The sequence below is a fragment of the Phalaenopsis equestris genome, unplaced genomic scaffold (assembly GCF_001263595.1).
Source record: "Phalaenopsis equestris unplaced genomic scaffold, ASM126359v1 Scaffold000540, whole genome shotgun sequence".
Lineage (NCBI taxonomy): Eukaryota > Viridiplantae > Streptophyta > Magnoliopsida > Asparagales > Orchidaceae > Phalaenopsis > Phalaenopsis equestris.
Genome location: NW_018164980.1, coordinates 840,066 through 862,584, shown reverse-complemented (window position 1 = coordinate 862,584; position 22,519 = coordinate 840,066). Strand labels below are relative to the sequence as shown.

Genomic DNA, 22,519 nt, shown 5'->3' with positions numbered 1-22,519 from the left:
CTCAACCAACCCACCAAATGACCTTATCAAATGCTAGCTAATGTCAATCGCTAAAATAACAAAAGAGAGAAGAAAAAATAATGAGAAGAATATAATTTATACATTTACTGATCTCGTAAAATAGAAACAACCCAAGATAAATGTGAAGTAACAAGATCAAGGTGTTCATGCTTATTGCTAAAAAAAGTGTGCTTAAAACTATGAACCCATTGAATCTATATTATAAAAGCTCATTCATAAATCATTTGGAGCCGAACTATAGAGAATGCTTCCATAAAAATCATAAAGGGACTTGTATTAAATTGCTAGTGAAAATCTAACCCATATTCATTGAAATAATACATAAGATCAAGTAGTATCCACTCTTATTGAATACATACTAAAAGTGTTGATAAATCAATGCAAAAAGTAAGCTTTCAAAATAAATATCAGTCAGTACCTATTCACTCTCATAAGAACTATTCAATAGAATTGATAAAATTAAGCAGAGGACACAGGATATAGTCCAAGAAAAAAATAAGTTTTGTTATCTGTTTATAGGAGAATCTAGCAGAATGGTTGGGCCATAAGAAAAAAAAAAGGTTTCATCATTACTCGCTACAAAAATAAATAATCTTATCAAATCCTTGTTCAACCTCTTTAAAATACATCTCAAAACATTGTTGTGGTTTTATTAAAATCAAAGAAAGACATCTAACATAGTTCACTAGTGTGTATCGATTAACATTCATGAAATTTTTGCTTCTCATATTTTTGTTTAATAAAACAACAAATATCTGATTAGGCTTCAATCACAACATCTAAATTTATTTCTAATGGACACTTGTTAGATGTAACCAACAATAGAAACACTTCTAGATTGACCACATGCTCAAAATCCCTCAAATTAAACCTTCAAATCAATTCAAAATCACCCCAAAACTTTTCTAAACCTTCATGACAATCATCTACACCAAATTGATCAATCAATTGGGCTCAATGGCTATCATAAACCAAACCCAACTTCAAGCTAATTTGACCGAAATTGAACCCATGCATCAAAATTGACTTAACCATGCCAAAATGACCAAATTAATGACACCACAGCCACCAAGTACCACCTAGTGACTAGCCTAAACTCAGCTAAACCATCTAAGGTGTGCAATGGACCAATGGTTCCCTAAATTAAGGGATTTCATCCCATTTTTGGGTCTAAGCCAAAATATCTTTGCCATCATTCCAAAAGGAGTTAAACCATGATGTTAAATTAATTGAAGGGTAATAAAATTATGAAAAATCAATAAAATCAAGTTGATGCTCCTCTCGTCAGTATGGGTGTAAACGATCCAAATATGAGCGAGCCTGGGCTCAGTTTGTGTTCGGCTCGTTAAAAATTACCACTGTTCGTGTTTGGCTACTTTTTAGGTGAAGCAAACATCAATAATCCACTAAGCTTCCACAAATAAGAACTGTAAAACCCATAGGTGCACTATTTAGGCGAAGAAAATAAGCAATGGACACTTGTTGTCTTTCTGTGGTACTTGAGTTGTATGATAACATCACAATTCATAATAGTACTAAGTAATAAATATTAATAGCTCTAACATGGCTCACAGTATCATATAATCATAATCACAATGCCAAATATATGCTTGCGTTGCATACATGAAACAAAAAAGAAAAATTGAAATATGGTAATTGACAACTAGCAAGTAGTAATTTTTACAATTACTTTAATTCACTTAAGCAAAACAACTTGACACTCCACAATCCACAAAGACCACAATAAATGCTCACAACTAAAATGCAAAAATACTTTTAGAAATGAAAAAAAAAATTGAAATGTGAATATGATCACTATAGGTGACCGAACAGAAGGAGAAACACAATCCAAACATATGATAAAGTGAGATTAACTTAATAGATAAATAGCTAAGAGCTCCCAAAGTGAAGAAAAAATAGTAGTGAAAAACATAAAACCTACATCACACTCACTTGCCTTGAGCATCCAAACCAAAACCAAAAAGGTGGAAAACTCAAACTTTGAGTCCTTGACAGTAGGAACAAAGAACTTCTCAATTGTCTTATTTAGCTAGCAAAAACAAAGAATCAAAGAACACTAATAAAAGTAAGTAGTTAAATTGTTCTTTTTTTTACTCAATGCATTGACCAACAACTACCTCAACCAACCCACCAAATGACCATATCAAATGCTAACTAATGTCAATCGCTAAAATAACAAAAGAGAGAAGAAAAAAATAATAAGAAGAATATAATTTATACATTTACTGATCTCGTAAAATAGAAACAACCCAAGATAAATGTGAAGTAACAAGATCAAGGTGTTCATGTTTATTGCTAAAAAAAGTGAGCTTAAAACTTTGAACCCATTGAATCTATCTTATAAAAGCTCATTCATAAATCATTTGGAGCCGGACTATAGAGAAAGCTTCCATAAAAATCATAAAGGGGCCTGTATCTAGTGAAAATCTAACCCATATTCATTGAAATAATACAGAAGATCAAGTAGTATCCACTCTTATTGAACACATACTAAAAGTATTGATAAATCAATGCAAAAAGTTGACAGTTTTTTAAATGTCAACTAAGCTTCCACAAGATACCAATGCAAAAAGTAAGCTTTCAAAATAAATATTAGTGAGTACCTATTCACTCTCATAATAAACATTCAATAGAATTGATAAAATTAAGCGGAGGACACAGGATATGGTCCAAGAAAAAAAAAGTTTTGTTAGCTGTGTATAGGAGAATCTAGCAGAATGGTTGGGTCATAAGAAAATAGGCAATGGACATTTGTTGTCTTTCTGTGGTACTTGAGTTGTATGTCAACATCACAATTCATAGTAGTACTAAGTAATAAATATTAATAGCTCTAACATGGCTCACAGTGTCATATAATCATAATCACAATGCCAAATACATGTTTGTGTGCATACATGAAACAATAAAGAAAAATTGAAAATATGGTAATTGACAACTAGTAAGTAGTAATTTTCACAATTACTTTAATTCACTTGAGCAAAACAACTTTGACACTCCACAATCCACAAAGACCACAACAAATGCTAACAACGAAAATGCAAAAATACTTATTAAATGAAAAAAACATTGAAATGTGAATATGATCACTATAGGTGACCGAAACAGGTGACTGAACAGAAGGAGAAACACAATCCAAACATATGATAAAGTGAGATTAACTTAATAGATAAATAGCTAAGAGCTCCCAAAGTGAAGAAAAAATAGTAGTGAAAAACATAAAACCTACATCACACTCACTTGCCTTGAGCATCCAAACCAAAACCAAAAAGGTGGAAAACTCAAACCCCAAGTCCTTGACAGTACGAACAAAGAACTTCTCAATTGTCTTATTTAGCTAGCAAAAACAAAGAATCAAAGAACACTAATTAAAGTAAGTAGTTAAATTGTTCTTTTTTTTTCTCCAAATCACACACACAAAAAAGTACTTCTCATATTTTCAAAACCACATAAAACACTTCTGATATTCTCTATCCCACATGCATAAAACCACACAAAATACCTAATGAAAGGTTGAAAGCACACACAAGGAATCCTAAACCAAAATAAGGTAACTCTAAGGAGCATGTTAGGAGCATCACCTACAAGGCCAAAAATCATAAGTTTTTGAGAGGCCGAGCTAGGGCTAGCAAAAGAGAATCAGAGGCATAGAGAGGAGATATCAAGATAGATTATAGGCTGCTGATGACAAGAGTTATAAATAAAGCAATGTACTTGATGAACAACTCAAACTCGACGCGATTAAGACTCGATCATGTTCGTTCAAATTAGTAATAAATAAACTTGAACAATTTTTTAAAACTCAAATCTTAAATGAATTAAACATCAATATAATTGAACCTGTTCATTTTTGTTCACGAACAAACTCATTTGTTGTTCAATAAGCAACTTGTGAAGTACTCGATATGAAGTTTTAATTTAGCTCGTATCATATATGATATATTGTTTAAATAAAATTTGATTTGCTAGAATTTATTTAATTATAGATTTAATAGTAATATAGTATTGTATCAATAATATTTTTTTACATTAATTTTATAATTAATTTTTTATTTTTTATTAACTATCTCAAAATTAAGATGATGGAATTCTAAAAGAGAAAAAAACACTTTTGTTCATTTTTTTTTATTTTGCTTGATCAGACTGCCTTTAAGTTTTTTTTCAATCACTTCTACAATTTATGAATAATTTTATATTATGAGTTATTTTGTAATACTAGTTCATTTGATTTTTTTTTTTTGCTCTCAATTAAATATTTTTTTTTCTATATATTAGAATTCATTCTTGTGAGAATATATTTATTATAGACGCTAGATTACAACATGTGAGTTAATTTATTTACTTATATCATATAATAGGTTATTTATCTAGATATGTAAAAATTATATATATTTTTTATGAAAATCTAGAATACTCATTGAATTTTGGCTCGTTTAAATACTCGTTCACTTATCATAAACAAATCGAGTAGAAATTAAGTTAAAACATTGAAAATTTTAAACAAGTTAAGGTTAATAATATTTGAAAACTCGACGCAAGCTTAAGTCGAGAATGAACAACTTATAATTGCATCATGCCTAATCCAAACTATGTGATATACTCGGCTTGGCTTGATTATAGCCGTACAGACGACACATGCAACTAACTGATTAGAGAGAGGAAATAAGGAAATTGGGAGCGCCATGGTCACCGAAGGAGGGGAGATGGAGGGACAGAGACAGAGTGATTGAGAGACGAAGAAAAGAGGAAGTGGGCTGGGAGATTTTTTTGAATTGGGAATGAGTGGGGGTGGCGAAGGATCGCAAGGTAAGTTTAAGGTAACACAATCACGAAAACCATGCAATATAATCTCAATCGTTCGATCCGAATGGTCATTCATTTCGCGGCTCTGCCTAACAGTAATAACACAAATAACACTACCTACGATCTCAACTGTGAGCCGTTCGATCCAACCGACAGCGTATCAAAAAATAGATCAAATATGAACCGATTATTGAGTGTGGCTCATAGTTCAACTCAAATTATTTGATCCAATTTTGATCCGAGTCAAAAATCAAATTGATTTTCAAGCAATTAACGAGCTGATTTAATACCCCTAAGTGAGAATTCTTCAAATAAAGATTCTCCGAGGAAGAACAATGGAGCAGCTCATTATTCAAAGGTCATTGTTCTAAGTAAATAACATCATTGTTAGATAAATATAAATTTTGTAAGGCCTGTTAAGTCAAGTTTTACTATAAAAATGATTATTTTAATCTTAGATTTCATTATGTTTATATATATATATATATATATATATATATATATATATATATATATGTATCTCATATAGAGTGATAGTGTGTCTTTCTTAGTAATTTTTCTATATGTTTAATTATTAAATATTATATAAATATATAAAATTTATATTATATTTATTTGAAATCTTCCTGATTTATTTTTTTCATAAATACTTGTAAGTAAATTTTATTTTAAGAATTCTCGTCTGAGCAAAGCAGCGCACACCATTGTCGTGCCGGTAACCAGTCGCCACGTATAAAGTTCGAAATTTTGTTCTCTCTACAAAGTGAAACCCTAAACGGCCGGTAACCTTCTTCTTCCCATCTGCCTCTAGGATGAACAGCCTCAGAGCGCTCTGCTTCCCCGACGCAGTCGTTTCTTCCTTCATCTCTTGCTGCCGCGTCCACATTCGACTTGGTTTTTCAGCAGCCACATGGAACCCCAGGCTCCGAACCCCTTCTTCCGTCAATTCTTCATTCTCCTCCGGCTTTTCGGTTGATGATCTACCGAGAATTTCACATGCTTCTCGCTCCAGTACCAAGAGGACTCTAACTAGGGTATCTAATTGGAATTCCGAGAAATCCCCCTACGAAACTCTCGGTAACTGTCTCGGATAACTGCAGCTCGATTAGGCGCTCAAAATAGTATACCCTGGATATTTCTTCTTACTATAAATTGATGCATGATAATAATATATTATTTTTGTAGAGTTGGAGAGAGATGCTAATGAGGATAAAATCAAGATTGCGTATAGGAGGCTGGCGAAGCTCTATCACCCTGATGGTGTGATTCTATGATTTGAATTTGATTCTTCATCTTATTTCAGTCAGTTGGCATTAACTCGGTACCCTTTTTATATGTTTGCTGTGCTTTATCATTATTATTCTTTTCAATTATTTGTGCTCCAATGCCTGCATCCTTCATACTGCAGTTGCTACTTCTAATAATCCATTGTTGGTGTCATTTGGTAGTCATAATTCATAAACCCTTGAGAGAAATTCAGTGTTAATCTTCTTTATACTTGTCCTAACTTGAGCAGCTAGTCTATAATCTACTATGCGCTATCAAAATTGTGACTGAAATATCATATTGAGTTCTAGAATGTACTTTTGCTAATTTGTAAACATCTGTCTTTAAACAGCAGCTTCTGATCCATAGTTCACCGTTCCATATAATAGCTTCGGCATGCCATCTCATTTTTTACATTAGCTGACTCTAAGATGGATACTATCAAGTTTGGAGGGGACTAAACCTTTTACCCAAGCGAGCCTAGAAATGCCAAAATTAGCTAGACTATGCATGATCTGAGAAACCAATTTTTCCTCATTCGAGCTCGCTTAAAGGAACAATGCATATTTCACTAATTAGTTAACCTAAAATGGAATTTTTGGAACTTCCTCATTCACTTGTTAACGCATTTATGTTTCAATATATTAAGGTGTGTATATGTGAAATTGAAAAGTTCTTTATTCATAACAAGGAAAAGTCCGTTATGTACTAATGATAATGATACATTCATTTAATATCTGCTTTCACTTTACAAATATGCTTTCATGTTGGCAGGAGCACTTCATTAATTTAACTTATCCTGGCAAAATATTTCCAAGCAAAGTGAGAAAAATGATCTTGTTGTGACAATCTTTGACAATTTCAGTTTGTTGCAGATAATGAAATGTCAAAATAGTGTTTTTTAGTGGCGGTGCCTTTATCATATGGGTGTGTATTTTAAAATCAAACCAAGAAGAGTCATAAGTGATAAGAGGTACATTGCTGGTCCAGAGTTTTTTTTTTTTAAAATAAGTGTCATTTAAGGGAGTACAATAATAGCCCTATATGACTACATTTTAGAAGATGATGTATTTCAAAATTTTTTTAAGCTAACAAATGCTAAATGTTAGTATAGCATCTTAGTATCTCATCTCATTGAGAAACTATGTCCTGAAGGTTTCTTATTTTTACCTTGAGATTATATAAATGAAAAGAATGACACCAAAGTGGGATGTGATATGTAAATGTGTTGCATTATATTACTGCTCTTGAGGATGCATAGAAGGAACCTATTATGTTATATCGTTGCTTTTGTATTATGGAGAAAAGGGAAATCCATAGACTTGCTTTAGGTGGTTATTGATGTTAAGGATGGAGCCTGAAGAAGTGCCTAGAAGCACAGTCGCAACCATACGCCTAGGTTTGGCGTAGCAACACTTGAAACAGGTATAACTATGTTGGGCGGCATAACTACGCCGCAACAGGCGTAGTCGTGCCACAGAGGATTGCTCCTTCAATTCATTCTTCTAGAGCGGGCGAAATAATTATGTTGCTACTTAGCATGACTGTCGTCAGATGGTTTGTTTTGAAACAATTCTTTAAGTTCGCGATTTCAGCAATGAAAGATTATTTTCTCGCGCGCGATGTTTTGCAAAGGTTTTGTTGTAACAGAGAAGAGTCGAGGAGGAGGATATCAACGTGCAAGTTCTTTTGTGAGATCGAGAGGAAGTGCATGGAGCAAAGTTCTGTAAGTTCTATTGATTGTAGACAGAAGATCAGAGTGAATATTTTTTTATATTTCTTGTTCTTTATAGTGTAAATTTTTTTGTGGTGTGACTCCGTAGTTTTTTTCGGTTCACGTTAAATCTTACTTTGTTTTTTTTTTGTGCCTTTGTTTGATTTTTTTGTTTCACATTTCTTGAATTGGTGCGTGTTTTTGTACATTTTCTCTTTTTATTTTTTGAGAAGTTGTGAGTTTATTCATCATCGTCTACTTATCTTTTCTGAATAAACCTATCTTCCGGATCATAAAAACCATCAGGAGAAGTGGGGAAGCGAAAAAGATGTACATAAAACAAAGATGACAAACAAGAGAAAGAAAATATGGAGAGCATACGTGTGATAAACATCACAATGATAGATCAAGTATGTCCGCTCAAACAAGCTCAGACGGAAGTTCCTTGGGTCAATATCCGCAAAAGAATACCTATGTAGACTGCCTATAAATAGAGATTTAGATGTGTTTGTCTGTTATGGGGTTTAGAGTGCTCTCAAGGGGACATCCTATTTGGTTAATTACATCTTGAAGGTTGCCTAAGAATACTCTTGATTCAGAGAGTTTTGCTTACATTTAAAATAACAATTTAGCACGGCGCCATCAAAGGGCAGTTATTTCTCATGAGAATGCTCTGATGTTTTCAAAGCTCTCGCTAAACCACAGAGCGGAGAGTGAACCTTTTACGGTCCCACATGGGTAAAAGACTTGACACACGAAGCCTACGAAATAATCGAATCATCCTAACGGGGAATTCTGACACGTCAAAGCCCTTGCAGGTTATAAGAACAGAAGATAAATCATTGTATGACAAACGGGTGACAGCTCATCGGCAATCAAACCATCAAGACGACATCAATGACAACAAGAGGATTGATAGGACTCAAAGTGAGTAGTCAAAGGAAAGTATGAGTAATCTTTATCAAGTAGAGGTTGCCAGGTTGGGGCACCACTGACCTGTCATCCCAAGCCACCAGGACCATAAGTCTTATATGGTCGTGAAGGTAGTCGACAAAATACGCCCAGAGATTCCTAGTCAACAATCTGTGAATTGCGTCGTCCGTGGGAACCTTAGTAGCCCTAAGGTTAAAGGAACGAAACTTTATACTATGACTATCAGGTGAAGTTCCAAAAGGGGACTTATGCCTGTCGAACTAGTATGATGCTGCTGGAACGGGGAGAAATGGGAGGTTCAACTGTAAAGCTGAAAATGCTCATAACAAAAGGACTTATACTATGTCTCGGTCGGGGAGTCTTCTAATAACCTAAGGGCACTAGACAATTACCTAAGTAGAAATCTATATTGAGTCAGATTGAGGAAGCATAGAGGGCTTTTCCTTAGGACATGCATATGATGCAGTTAGCTAATAAGTTATAATGTGGACACCTATTAATTATGACTATAGTAAGAGTGATGCTACGCAACTCGTTTAAAATATGGCCTGAAAGCCATTGAGGAAAATAAAACCTGATTTTTGAATCTCCTGACAATTTTAATATTAAAATTTTTTATTATCTCAATTTTTTATCATTAAGATTTTAAGTAAAAAATTTATAATTTTAAGGTTCTTATCGAGTCAAGATTATAATTTTCGTAACATTTAGATCAACCATAAATAAATAAGAGTAAATAATTCAAGCATGTAAACATGCAAGAAAGACGGTAAACATCGCAACATATCTTAGTGAAGAAAAAGACAGCTAGACATCACATAAGTACACTTTTGGTCCTAATTTATACATAAATGAGATTTAGAATTAAGGTATGGGACGTGAGTCTGCTACTCATAGTCCTTGTCATCGGTTCCGTATGCTTGACACATCATTACTCGTGCACGTACGTTATTTCTAATAGAAGACTCGTAAGACTCCAAAAGTACAAAGGAAAAAAAGAAAAGAGGACTTGACTTACATGAAAACAATGTTAGCAGGAAAGCTTACAAATATGTAATATATAATGAGCCGCGTCTTTTTTTCGGGGGAGCTAAATGACACAAGTAAAAGATTAGTAGAAATCATTACATGCTCTTTTAATGATTCTTGTGTGCTGCATATATATAAGTTCCTAAAGAAGAACATCATAATATACTATCATGCATATCAAGCACACAAACACACCAAAAAACATAAAAGTGACACTTGGCTAGAACAACCAGTAGAGAATAATAGTCAAAGACGTCGAAAATACTACCTAGCATTCTAGTTCTAGCCTAACACACCATCTAACAAAAAGTATCCCGACCAGCTTCTAAATGCTCAGGATAAATTCATGTATGTATGATTTTGAAGGGATCACTATACCGACCATTTCCTAAAGATCTAAGGGATCTAAAAGATGTCACCTAAGATAAATTTTGAAAATAGTTGGTCTTACATATGACTCTAGTTTGTTATATGCATAATTTTAAAATTATAACAGTTGTAATGAATAATAAAATATATATTTTCTTAGTTTTAAAATATGTTCCATTAAAGGCAGACCCGTAACATACAATGTGGCAGATGTTTGATCCCTTGAATCCTTAGCATAGTCGTATTTGTGTCAATCCTGATATTTTAACTCATAGTGTTCGTCAGGATCGACCCGACGAGCAATGCTCGTTAACGAATCTCAACCAATACGGGGTCACTTACCTATCTAGCCTTGCTCACTATCCATGCACACATATAAATGCAAATACAAACAATCATATGATAGAAGGGGTGAGGAGTGTGTCGTGGAGGCAATGACTCAGGACCAGTCGTACCGTGGAGGCAACGACTTAGGATCGGGCGTGTCGTGGAGCCAGCGACCCAAAGAAATAGGCGTGCCATTGAGACAATTACCCAAAAAGGTGAGCATGTCGGGAGGCAACAGTTCAGAGCATAAATATATCGTGGAGGCAATGACCCGAAAGGGAGAGCATGCCGTGAAAGCAGCAGTCTGTGGTATGGGTGTGTCGTGGAGGCAGTGACCCGAAAGGGTGACATGTCATGGACGCATCGACCAGAAGGATAGTTGTCATGGAGACAGTGACCCAAAAGGATGACTATGCTATGAAGGCGGTAATCCGAAGAAGTGAGTGTGTTGTGGAGGCAATGATCCGGAAGATGGGTGTGTCGCGGAGGCAGTGACTCAAATGGTGGGTGTGTCGTGGAGGCAGTGACCCAGAAGGGTAGGTGTGTCGTGGAGACAGCGACCCTAAAGATGGGCTTGTCGTGAAGGGAGTGACCCAATAGATGGGCATGTCATGGATGCAATGACCTAAAAGGGTGGGCATGCGGTGAATGTAGTGGCCCAAAAGATAGGTGTGATGTAGAGCCAGTGACCCGGAGGTTTGAGTGTGCACGGGGTGCAGTGACTAGAAAATGTGAATGTGTCGTGGAGGCAATTGACCCTGAGGATGGTGTGCCTTGGAGGCAGCGATCCAGAGGGAGAGCTATGATAATTCGATGCAGTGTTGTAAGAAGAGAAGGTGAAGTATTCTCACTGGGGAGAATTACACACTGGGTATGCTTAATGAGCAAGTCGTCCGGTCATATGATGTGTGAATGTGTGAGGGCATAAATCCAAATGCACACAACTTCGAGCATATAAGTCATAGAAATGCAAGATATCATGCAAGGCAATCATGCAGTAGTGCACATGTTTAAGTGCGAATCACTTGTGACGTTGTGACATGGTGTTAATGACATAAGGATGCCACAAAGTAGATATTCAGAATAATGTGTCGTTGTAAGGCACAGATACTCATTGCAAGCATATGAGGGTATATCCTCAAAGGTGAACGACAAGAGCGCAAGTGACGAATGTGCTAATGCAAGTTCATTCAATCAATACTAATGCACGTGTATAACACACACTATGCAAGTGGAATCGGTTGTTTGACCTGTTGTGTCAACCGGGGTGGTCAACCCGGGGCAACGTAACCAATAGGCTTAGTCTGGCTAAGGTGGCCAACTGGACCAAGGTAATTGGTCGATAGGGTTGGGACGGCTAATTAGGTTAAAGTGATCGATAGACTTGGTCGGGGCTGCCGGTCAGACCTAATTTGTCGGCCGACCTAGTCGGAGCGGTCAATTAACTCCAAATGGTACACTAAACAGGCCGTGGCGGCCGATCGATCCCAAAATGGCACATGCAATATGTTTTATGCAAAATAAATATTGTGACAGTACATCATGCAATGCGAATGATCACAATTGATAGCGAGTCACACTCATGTAACGATCTCACATAGGCACTTAGAGTTTTAGCTCTTGAATATGCGGCATAGTCGCCTTCGAATTTGGTGAAGACTATGGAGAACTTCATCCTCTGATTTCTCGTAGGAGAGGCCCTTCACTATTTGTCGGAGGGATTAACTACAAAGTTTTTTTCGTCCTATAATCCCTCCATGATCTTGTAGAATGTGTTAGCTATAAAGATTTTCACATTCTTCAAGTCGAACTATTCGAACCCCTCAAATGAAGGTTGGAAGCGTCAAAGCCGCGAGAAATTGAAATTCTGACTCACTAGGATTTAGATCTAGGGTTTGCAATGGGAGGTCACTCGTTTTCGCAAAGGATTTGACTACGCATGTGCTTCATAACTAAAGCTTTTTCTAGGAAATAAGTGGTCAATTAATAGATGTATGGTTGTGTCGACCAGTATAGGTCGACCAACTTGCATAGCGTCGGCGACCAAACCCTCAAGCACCTATCAAGAATGTTGTGGACATGTTTCATCTAGTATAATGAAGCTCTCCTATTGGTAGGAGAGAAACCCACACAAGTCTTTCCCCCAAAGCAATGAGGGAGCTCTCTTCGCCGGAGAGATTATCGGAAAAGTAAGTTGGAGTAGTCTTTCTCCCATGTAGGATGACACTCTCATTGCTTGAGGGACCGTGAGGTCACCGAAATCCTTCTTTCTTCAAGTAGGATGAAACTCTCTTAGTCGTGCTCCTCAGATAATTCATCGGAGAGGGAGAAGTTGTCGGTGAAGAAGAAGAAATGTGAAGAAGAAGTTGGAAAATGACCCAACTCTCTTGAGCTTCTCCTTGAGGAAGTTGAAGAGTCCTCCTCAATTTTCTTTGCTCCAAGGTCTATACTCCAAGAAGATGAAGCTTCTTGAGGAAGAAGATGGTGTTTTCCCTGTAGCACTATCAAGCTCTCCATAATGCTCTCCAAGAAAGCTCTCCTTGAGCTCAAAACTGAAATGAAGTTGAATGGGGAGGAAATAAGGATTCCCCCAAGTTAAAGTCAGCTCACCCAACCAAATCCCCTACTTAAACCCTTGTTTTTGCCAACAATGGCTAATGGAGGGTACTTAGGAGCTTCCAAATGAGACTAATCTCATAGATTTAACTCCCCCATGCATATCTCCTCAAGCCCAAGGAAATCTCTAAAATTTCGTCTCTAGATGGCATGCGTCCCCATAGCCTCTATGGCTAGATTTTGAAAACTTGGGGCTACACCAACCAGGGGCCTAGTCATTGCCAATGATAAGAGACTACCAGATGCACCGCTACAGAGAACTCAGCGCAGGAACGCTAATAGCCAAAAGCATAGGGCTTTCTTACGCGAAGAGAGAAGACGCCAGAAGGAGGCGGAAAATTTGCTCACCTTTATGCCTGAGGGGAACATATGTCATCGGGGCATGAGAGAGACCTCTTCCAGTTTTTCTGCTTCAGATGATGAGTCCAGATTTGTTACAGAGCCGGCTCACCCAACCAAATCCTTAAACCCTTGTTTTTGCCAACAATGGCTAATGGAGGGTACTTAGGAGCTTCCAAATGAGACTAATCTCATAGATTTAACTCCCCCATGCATATCTCCTCAAGCCCAAGGAAATCTCTGAAATTTCGTCTCTAGATGGCATGCGTCCCCATAGCCTCTAGGGCTAGATTTTAAAAACTGGATTGGTCGGCATGGTCACGCCGCTCTGCCCATAGGGTCGGCATGATCACACCGACTCTCTGATGTAATTGCGTCAGGCCGTATTCTCTGAGGGGATTGTTTCACCAGAGTGATACTCGAATCAATGGCAAGATGGTGGACGACCACCTCCGAAGCTAAATCAGACATTTCAGAATAGCTCTAGGCAAGACATCCTTGAAACTCCTTGAGGATTTCTATTACTTTAGCAGCCATAGAGTCAGATTGGAGTTTGCTTATGAAGGTAGGATGAGGTCGTCAACTGTGCCTAAGTTAACTATGATCACATATTAACAGTTGAAGAGATGTTGTCCTCCAATTCGAGAGGGGCATCCTTAACTCGACCTCCTCATCATGAGAGGTAAAGATCTTGTTATCGGGTGATGTGGAGATCATCATGCAGGAGGCGTTGGGGATCTTACTATCAAGCCAATTCTTGAACGCATAGCAGTCTTCTAACACATGGCCCAAGTGTTTATGGTAGTGGCAGTAGTCGGGCTCGCCGGTCTTCGCGACCTCCTTGGGCTTCTTTGGTTTGGGAAGCTGTATATCCTGTTTGATAAGATTTTTGAAGATTTTCCTAAAACATTCTTACCTGAAAGAGTATACCTAAGACTTCTTTTGTTCAGAATGCGAGGTCATCCATTTCTGAGAAGACGGGTGGCTTGTTCGACGAACATGACAGGCTTTTTAGTCTTCTATCGACTGTCGTCAAAGCTAAGCTCTCTTCCGCTCCTCTCGAAGGAACCTTTGTAGCGGACTTTTTGTCCTTGGTTTTATCGTCACCTTCAAGGACTAAAGCCCCTGCGATTTCTTGCAAGTTGACCACCTTTTCTATCAATTCTTCAAAAGTTTTGATAAGAGTTATTTTCAACAAGACCGAAATGGAACCTTTTTTTTACCCATGAGGAATGCGACAGCATGCTGCTCTTGAATTAGAGGCTCTCATACTCAAGTTTCTTCAATGAATGACAAAGTCTACTGGGTGTTCGGCTTTTGTTGGGCCAACATTAGGTCGCTCATGGTGACCCGCTGCTAAGAGCAGGTAAATCGTTTCACGATGTCATCCTCTAATTCGGCGAATGTTTGAAGGTATCGTTTGATAAATCAGCATACAACTCAAAAGCTAATCCAGGCAAACTAGTGACAAAGAGGCAAAGGAGCAAAGCGTCGTTATTACCGACGTTGCTACACAATGCTTGGAATTGAACAATGTGTCGTCGGGGATTTTTGACCCTATCAAATTGTTGGAGCTGTGTAGGGACAAACCTTGGAGGGCATGGTATTTACTCATAAGCCTTAGGATAAGGCCGGCCTCTACACAATATAATCTCTCCTTGTCGAGCTGCTAAGGTGGTCTTAACCTTTGTATCCACTAAGGACTGGAACTGTAAGTCAGAAGGTGCACGCTCATGTTGAACAACGTCAGAAGAGGTGGCATGAATATGCCTCACAGGTTCAGGAGGCACAACGGGTGTCACCAAACGTATCTATATCTGCGTCGGAGGTGAGACAAAGTTTGACCCAGTCCTATCTGCCTATAACACTACTATCTAGGTAGTAAGGAGAGCCATCTGACCTTGTAGAAGAGCGATAGTCTCATCCTTATTGTGCCCCCCTTGATCAATCGCGTGGACTCCTCGAGCCTCTGCGGTTTCGTGATGCTCAACCTCGTTGAGATCAACTAGGGGGTTCTCAGAAATGGACCTTTGACCACGGGTGGTCACGAGCATGACATGGTGAGTTGCCCTCTCATAGTCGTGCAACTCCTCACCAAGAAGATCATCCTCCTTGAGGAGATCATTATGAACATCAGAAGAATCCGAGCACAGGTCACCTTCAGGATCGGTCTCGAACTCCTTCCCGAGGTTAACCCAAGGTAGCTCCGAGCTACAATCGACTGAAGGGAAAAATTTCTTCGGATCAGAATAGTAGCCTCCGGAACTGGAGGTGAAACCATAAGAGATGCGATGGTGGGAACCTTCCGTATCCTCTTTGCCTTGGGCTGACAATAGCCCTCTCTGAAGTATTAGTGCGGTGAGTATATGCGGGGGTGTGCCCCATATCTCGCCTCACTATCAAAAACACTATGCATTATAATATTTACTCAAAGCAGGAGAATAATAAGCAAAAAAACCTTTTTTTTATTACTGTCAACGGAAAATGGTACAACAAGAGCAAATGACTCAGCAGACGTGGGATTACCTATGGTAATTCAGACAGAGTGTTCGAAGGAACTGAAAATTATGACACCTTTGGGCACACAAAAAACACTCAGGAGTACAGAAAGCCGAAGATTATGACTGAGGGCATAGAGCAAACGCCTCAGCAGACGTGAGATTACCTATGATAATTCAGATAGGGTGTTCGAAGGAACTTAAAATTATGACACCTTTGGGCGCGAATAAAACGCTAGGGAGCACAAAAAGCCGAAGATTATGACTGAAGATTTATACATGCATGTCATTGTGAAAACTTGATGCATTCTTTTGCAAATATGGTCTTTCTTTTCAGTTTCAAGCTTTTTTTTTTTTAAAATAAAAAGGTGAACATCTTGTGATTTAATGGAGTATCTTTGATAAACTAGTTGACATTGTCCGCCTTCTTTTGTTTTTCTACAGTAGTATGAACTAATTTTATCATTCTCTTCGCAGTTTATGATGGCCGGGAGACACTGGAGAAAGGGGAAACAGCTGAAGCTCGATTCATTAAAATTCAAGCAGCATATGAACTTCTTATGGATGAGGAAAAGCGTGGACAATATGATAGAGATCTTCGTCTCAACCCTATGAAGGTATTTTTCTTTGTTAGTCATAAAAATAATGAATTTGGTGTTAAGTAAAAATGTTCTCTAATTCATCATGGATTAGCATAATAAATTAAAATGCTATGTCTTAAATATTATAAATTCATCATCGGAGAAAAGGGTTCATTGGATGATTTTGATGGAAGTTTTATTGTTGTTTGTCTGCTTTAATTGAGTGATCAATCCTTCTTATCTGACTTGGGATTGATTATCTTAGTTTTTTTTTATGCCATGCGAGCTCTTGAGAAAATTACGGAGTCAATGTTGGTTCTAAGAGAACGAGTTAAATTAGGGAGGTAATTTTGGTGCTAAGATAACTGGTTGAAAAGTATAAAGCGAGGAATTGACCTTCATTTGATTTTTGTTGATCTTAGAAGGGTATAATGGAAAAGTATTGCAAGAGTTAATTTGGTCATATGTAAGTTATAGACGTATGGTTCATAATAGATAAGTTCTAGTATTTAAAGGAATGTTTGATGGATTGCTTGCTAATATTAGAAGTAGCTTTAAATTGATCAAGTGGCTTCCTGTTATATTAGGACTATACAATGAATTGGGATTTAGTCTATATCTTGTGATTATAATCTTGCTTAAATTTGAAAACTCAACCAAATAATATAATTCGTTCTATTTTATTTTGATGGTTTGGTTTTTGGTTCAATATAGATTTTTAAAGTGCATTTGGTTAATATTTGTATTGTGCTTAACCAATTTAAACTATATCAGATTAGGCTACACATTATGCAGCTTGAGCTATTGTTCGGTATGGCTCATATACCACACAAGGGACGAATGCTGGAGTGGAGTGGTCTCACGAGCGGAATTATTTGTCTAGTTGGAGGAGTTTTTTTGTTATGTGGGTTGGGCGTGCGAGGGCAATGTCGCGCAGTGCTGGGGCAATTTTGTAATTATATATTGTACGCCAAGGTTATATATGTGTGTGTGTGTGCACGCGCGCGCGCCCGCGCTCTATTGTAACCCTAATGGGGATTTGTACTCTTTTTGATAAATTTTAAAGAAAGTTGCCGCTCTGCTCTTGAGGACGTAGACAAATTGTCAAACGTCAGTAAATCTCTATGTTTTCTTCTTGATTGTTTGGTGAATTTCTCAGAGTTCTGTGATGGCTGCAGCAGTTCGGTGAAGGCTACGGCGGTTCGCGCCAAGGATTAGGTGACCGGCGAGGGCTTCGGGGGTTTAATTATGGCACGAGACAGAATCGCAGGTTCGGCGGGAGACAGAAGATCGCTGGAGGAGTAATTTAAGATAGTTATGTCTGATCTGATGCTACACGTGATTTCACATAAATGTTAGAATATTATGTGTTGTCAGAGTTATTCCAGATTTGAAGAAAAATTTGATTTCTTTAGGCACTCTACATAGAAATTGTTTTATTCCTAAAGCAGATGAGGATAGAGAAATAATCAGAATTGTTACGGGTGCATTGACTGCGATGAAATGAAAGTTAATTGCAAGGAATATCTACAAATTGTTGGGGAGTACAGTTGTAGCTGGAGAACTCCTTTGAGTCAAATGATGATAACACAAAATTGTGGCACGTGCGTTTTGGTCATTTTAGTAAACATGGGATGAATGAATTGCATAAAAGAAATCTGTTGCATGCGTTAAAAGCTGCAAACTCAATTTTGAAAGTTCGGTGTTTTTGGAAAATAGACTAGAGTCGGTTTCATGACTGAAAAACATAAAACCAAAGAGATTCTTGATTATGTGCATTCTGATGTATGGGGTCCTACTAGGGAATCGTCATTGGGAGTATCGTTGTTTTATGTTACATTTATTAATGTTTTCTTCAAGAAAGTTTGGGTGTATTTCTTGAAGTAGAAATTTGAAGTTTTCTCTAAATTCAAGCTGTGGAAAATTGAGGTGGAGAACCAAACTGATAGAAAAATCAAGTATTTGAGGTCTGATAATGACATGGAGTATACATATTCACAGTTTCAGAAATTTTGTAAGGAGCATGTGATTCAGAGGCATTTTTCAGTTTGCAAGACACCAAAATAAAATGACATTGTAAAAAGGATGAACAAGTCTTTAACTGAAAGGGCAAGATACTGTATACTGAATGCAAAGCTTTCTAAAAGTTTTTGGGCTAAAACTGTAAATATGGCGTGCTACCTCATCAATAGATCGCCTCGGGCATCATTGAGTGGCAAGGTTGTAGAAGAGGTATGGACAAGTAATGCAGTTAATGTTGATAATTTATGAATTTTGGTTGTATTGCTTATGTGCATGTACCTAATGATGAAAGATCAAAACTTGATCCAAAATCAAAAAAGTGCATCTTTCTGGGCTACAAGAAAGGTGTGAAAGGATTCAAGTTTTGGGATCCAATTGCAAAGAATATGATGATCAGTAGAGATGCCATTTTTTGATAAGCAGTTCATGTTGCAACAACATTAAGACAAGGTGTCAGAAAATAGTTTCATTTCTGATACAGTGTTGATGGATTTAGAACATCCAGAAATAACTGAGATAGTTGAAAGTCTAAATCCAACTCCTGGTGATTCTAATACAGATACTTGCAGAATTACAATCTAGTTAGAGATAGACGGAGACGCACTAATATAAGACTTCAAAGTAGATTGAGTTTTGAATACTTGGTCTTTTGTGTATTTCTCATCAGCAGTGATGATCCAACCACTTTTTAATGAGCTATCACTAGCCAAACAAAAGAGAAATGATGAGTGTAATGGTTGAAGAGATGAAGTCTTTACAGAAAAATTATGTATAGAAGCTAATTCAGCTTCCTGAGGGAAAAAAAACTATCGAGTGCAAGTGGGTGTACAAAAGAAAATCAGCTGTATTGGAAAAAGGAAGGGAAAAGCTCAAGGCTCGGCTGGTAGCAAAATGATTTTCACAGCAAAAGGGGATAGATTATGATGAATTTTTTTCTCGATTTCAGACATACTTCAATCAGGGCAGTGATTGCATTAGTAACTATTTGGGATCTGCATCCTGCATGGTGATCTAGAGGAGCAAATTTATATGGAGCAGCCAAAAGGGTTCACTTCACCTGAACAGAAGTATCTGATTTGCAGGTTAAAGAAATCGTTGTATAAGTTAAAATAATCTCCAAGACAATAGTACAAACGGTTTAACTCCTACATGATTCATATTGGATACAAACGGTGTGAGTATGATTGTTGTGTTTATGTTTATAGTTTTGATGATGGTTCTTTTGTTTTTCTGTTACTGTATGTTGACGATATACTGATTGCTGCAAAAAATATGCATGATCTTTGTTTGAAAGCTTTATTGAGCCAGAAATTTGACATGAAAGACTTTGGTTCTTCAAAGAAGATTTTTGGAATAGAGATTCATTGAGATAGATACTCGAGACGATTATGTTTTTCTCAATGAAACTATGTGGAGAAAGTGTTAGACATATTTGAGATGATCAAAACAAAGCCTGTGAGCACTCCATTAGCAAATCATTTTAAGTTTTCTTCAGAACAGTGTCTTAAGACTGATAGGGAAATCAAAGACATGACAAAAGTTTTATATGTCAGTGTAGTTGGTTGCTTGATGCATGTAATGGTATGTAGTATCTCTGATTTGGCTCATGTTGTTAGTCAAGTATGCAAACACATGTCTAAATCTGAAAAGCAACATTGGGAAGCACTCAAGTGAATTTTCAGGTATCTAAAAGCTATTGTAGGACATGAAATTATTTTTGGCAATCAACAAAATAATCCTTCAATTATGGGGTACGTGGACTCAAACTATGCAGGTGATTTTGATAACAGAGGGTCTGCAATCAGGTATGTATTTACTCTTGGTGGAGGGTCGATATGTTGGAAATTAACAGTTCAGTTTATTGTGGCATCATCTACAATTGAAGCTGAGTATATGGCAGTAGCTGAAGCTGCTAAAAAAACCTTATGCTTACTGGGCTAGTAAAAGAACTGGGTGTTGAGGAAGGCGGAGTTCAGTTGTATTGTGATTGTTAGTGTTATATATCTGGCTAAGAGCCAGGTGTACCATGCGAGAACTAAGCACATTGATATCATGTATCACAAGATTAGAAAATTGATTGCTTCTAGTGAGATACTGTTGCAAAAGGTTCGTAATAATGAGGATGCAGCTGATATGTTGACCAAGTCAGTTACTATCAACAAATTCTTGCATTGCTTGAACTTGTTGAATATTCACAGTTGCTAGACAAGCATGGTGACCCAACCCACTTTAATAGACTTGCGGCTGCATTTATTGAAGTTATTTAAAATGACTTGTGAACATTAAGGTTTCATAAAGCTGACCCCATTCAGTTTTATTCAATGAGGATTCCATAGTTAAAGTTGATGAATAGAGAGAAACTCAGTTATTGATGATTGATCATCATCGATATCATTTAACTCATCTGCAGAACTCAGATTGTAATAATCTTAAATCTTCAGTGATCAAATTAGCAAATAATCATATTTTTGAAATGCCGGGGGTGACAAATCTTCAACCTCTGTAAATACACGTTTCCGAGCCTTTGGATTTTTAGAAAATGGTGATGATAATGATGTGTTATTACATGATAGTTTTGGATGTAATGGATTGAAAAATCATATGTATAGCCGCTGTAAGACCTTCAGTCATCATAAGAATTTGGGCCACTATCATATTTATAAACAGTTGTCTTTCTTAATGTTGAACTATGATGCTTATGAAGTTCATGATGATTTGAATAATTATCACATTCACCATTGTAATATGACTTGCTCTTTTTTATAGGATCGGATCTATGGTCATAATGAGACAGAACTGAAATCATATCCGTGATAATTGCGTGACTTCTGATGCTTATGATATTGGTGTAGTTTTTTATAAGAGTTTAAACTTTGGTGCAAGCATGGATCTTATAAAATGTCTAAGGGATTATTATGAGATCAAAATGTAAGGAATTCGTCTGTCTGTAAGATGATATTGAGAAATAGTTTACAAGAACAGGCTGCAATGATTGTATGAATGAGCGTGCAGTTAGCAGATTTTATCAGAAAACTTGTATGATACTTTCATATATTTTACATAACTGCGTGCTTCATTTCTGTCAGGCTTCTCAAGCTTGGACGGAATGGTTGATGAAAAAAAGAAGAGCTTTTGAGCAGAGAGGTGATATGGCCATTGCAGCTTGGGCTGAGCAACAACAGCGTGAGTTGAATGTTCGAGTGCGTCGTCTCTCTCGCTCAAAGGTATGTTGACTACTCTCTCTCTCTCTCTCTCTCTATATATATATATACATATTTTGATAGAAGTGTCAAAAAAGTATTTTGATGCTGGAGTGTATATGGTTTCTTTTGTAAGTATACATGGTAATAATAAAGTAATAGATGGAAGTTGTGAGTTTGGATTTCAGATTGATCCGGAGGAAGAGAGACGGATATTAGCGAAGGAGAAGGCGGCGTCAAAGGAATACATCAACAACACATTGAGGAGACATACGCTTGTTTTGAAGAAGAGGGATTTGATGCGCAGAAAGTCGGAGCAGGAGAAGAAAAATGCCATTAATCAGTTATTAGCAGCAGAAGGGCTTGAGCTTGACGCCAATGATGATAATGATAATGATAATGTTGACGAGTCTGTTTAACATCAATTAATATACATCTTTTAAATGCTTCTCTCCTCAGAAAATGCAAATGACAAAAAATGTATATATTGTTTTATATTGCAAATTATAGAAAAATGAACGAGTTAAAAGTAAATAGAAATTTAATTACATAGCTTGTAGGAATCTGTTTTCTCAGGTAAATTTGTATATACATATGTTATAATCAAGGAATAAAATAATTAGCATAACCATGATTATGTTGAAATTAATTCTAATATTTTGCTTATTTTTCTCCTTTATATGATATGATTTATTTGTACATCTTGTTCACAAATGTTTTGAAAGTGCTTGTGCAAGTAGTTGATGTTTGTGGAGGTATGGTAGGAGGAGGGAGTTTGATGGA

At 36.9% G+C, this 22,519-nt stretch overlaps 1 protein-coding gene across 1 annotated transcript; it reads left to right on the top strand.

The window, feature by feature from the left end:
• The first annotated feature begins 5,575 nt into the window (after positions 1 to 5,575).
• Positions 5,576 to 22,283, top strand: LOC110028926 (dnaJ-like protein MG002). The gene is made up of 5 exons (XM_020730993.1): positions 5,576 to 5,919; positions 6,028 to 6,102; positions 16,411 to 16,550; positions 21,623 to 21,760; positions 21,925 to 22,283. Exons 1-5 carry the CDS (start codon positions 5,655 to 5,657, stop codon positions 22,153 to 22,155), a joined length of 849 nt encoding a protein of 282 aa, XP_020586652.1. The 5' UTR covers positions 5,576 to 5,654; the 3' UTR covers positions 22,156 to 22,283.
• The last annotated feature ends 236 nt before the right edge of the window (positions 22,284 to 22,519 follow it).

Coding starts and splice junctions, on each gene's coding strand:
- LOC110028926 (XM_020730993.1), top strand. CDS start 5,655: ATGAACAGCCTCAGAGCGCTCTGCTTCCCCGACGCAGTCGTTTCTTCC. Junction 5,920..6,027: donor ATCCCCCTACGAAACTCTCG/GTAACTGTCTCG, acceptor TTATTTTTGTAG/AGTTGGAGAGAGATGCTAAT. Junction 21,761..21,924: donor GTCGTCTCTCTCGCTCAAAG/GTATGTTGACTA, acceptor TTTGGATTTCAG/ATTGATCCGGAGGAAGAGAG.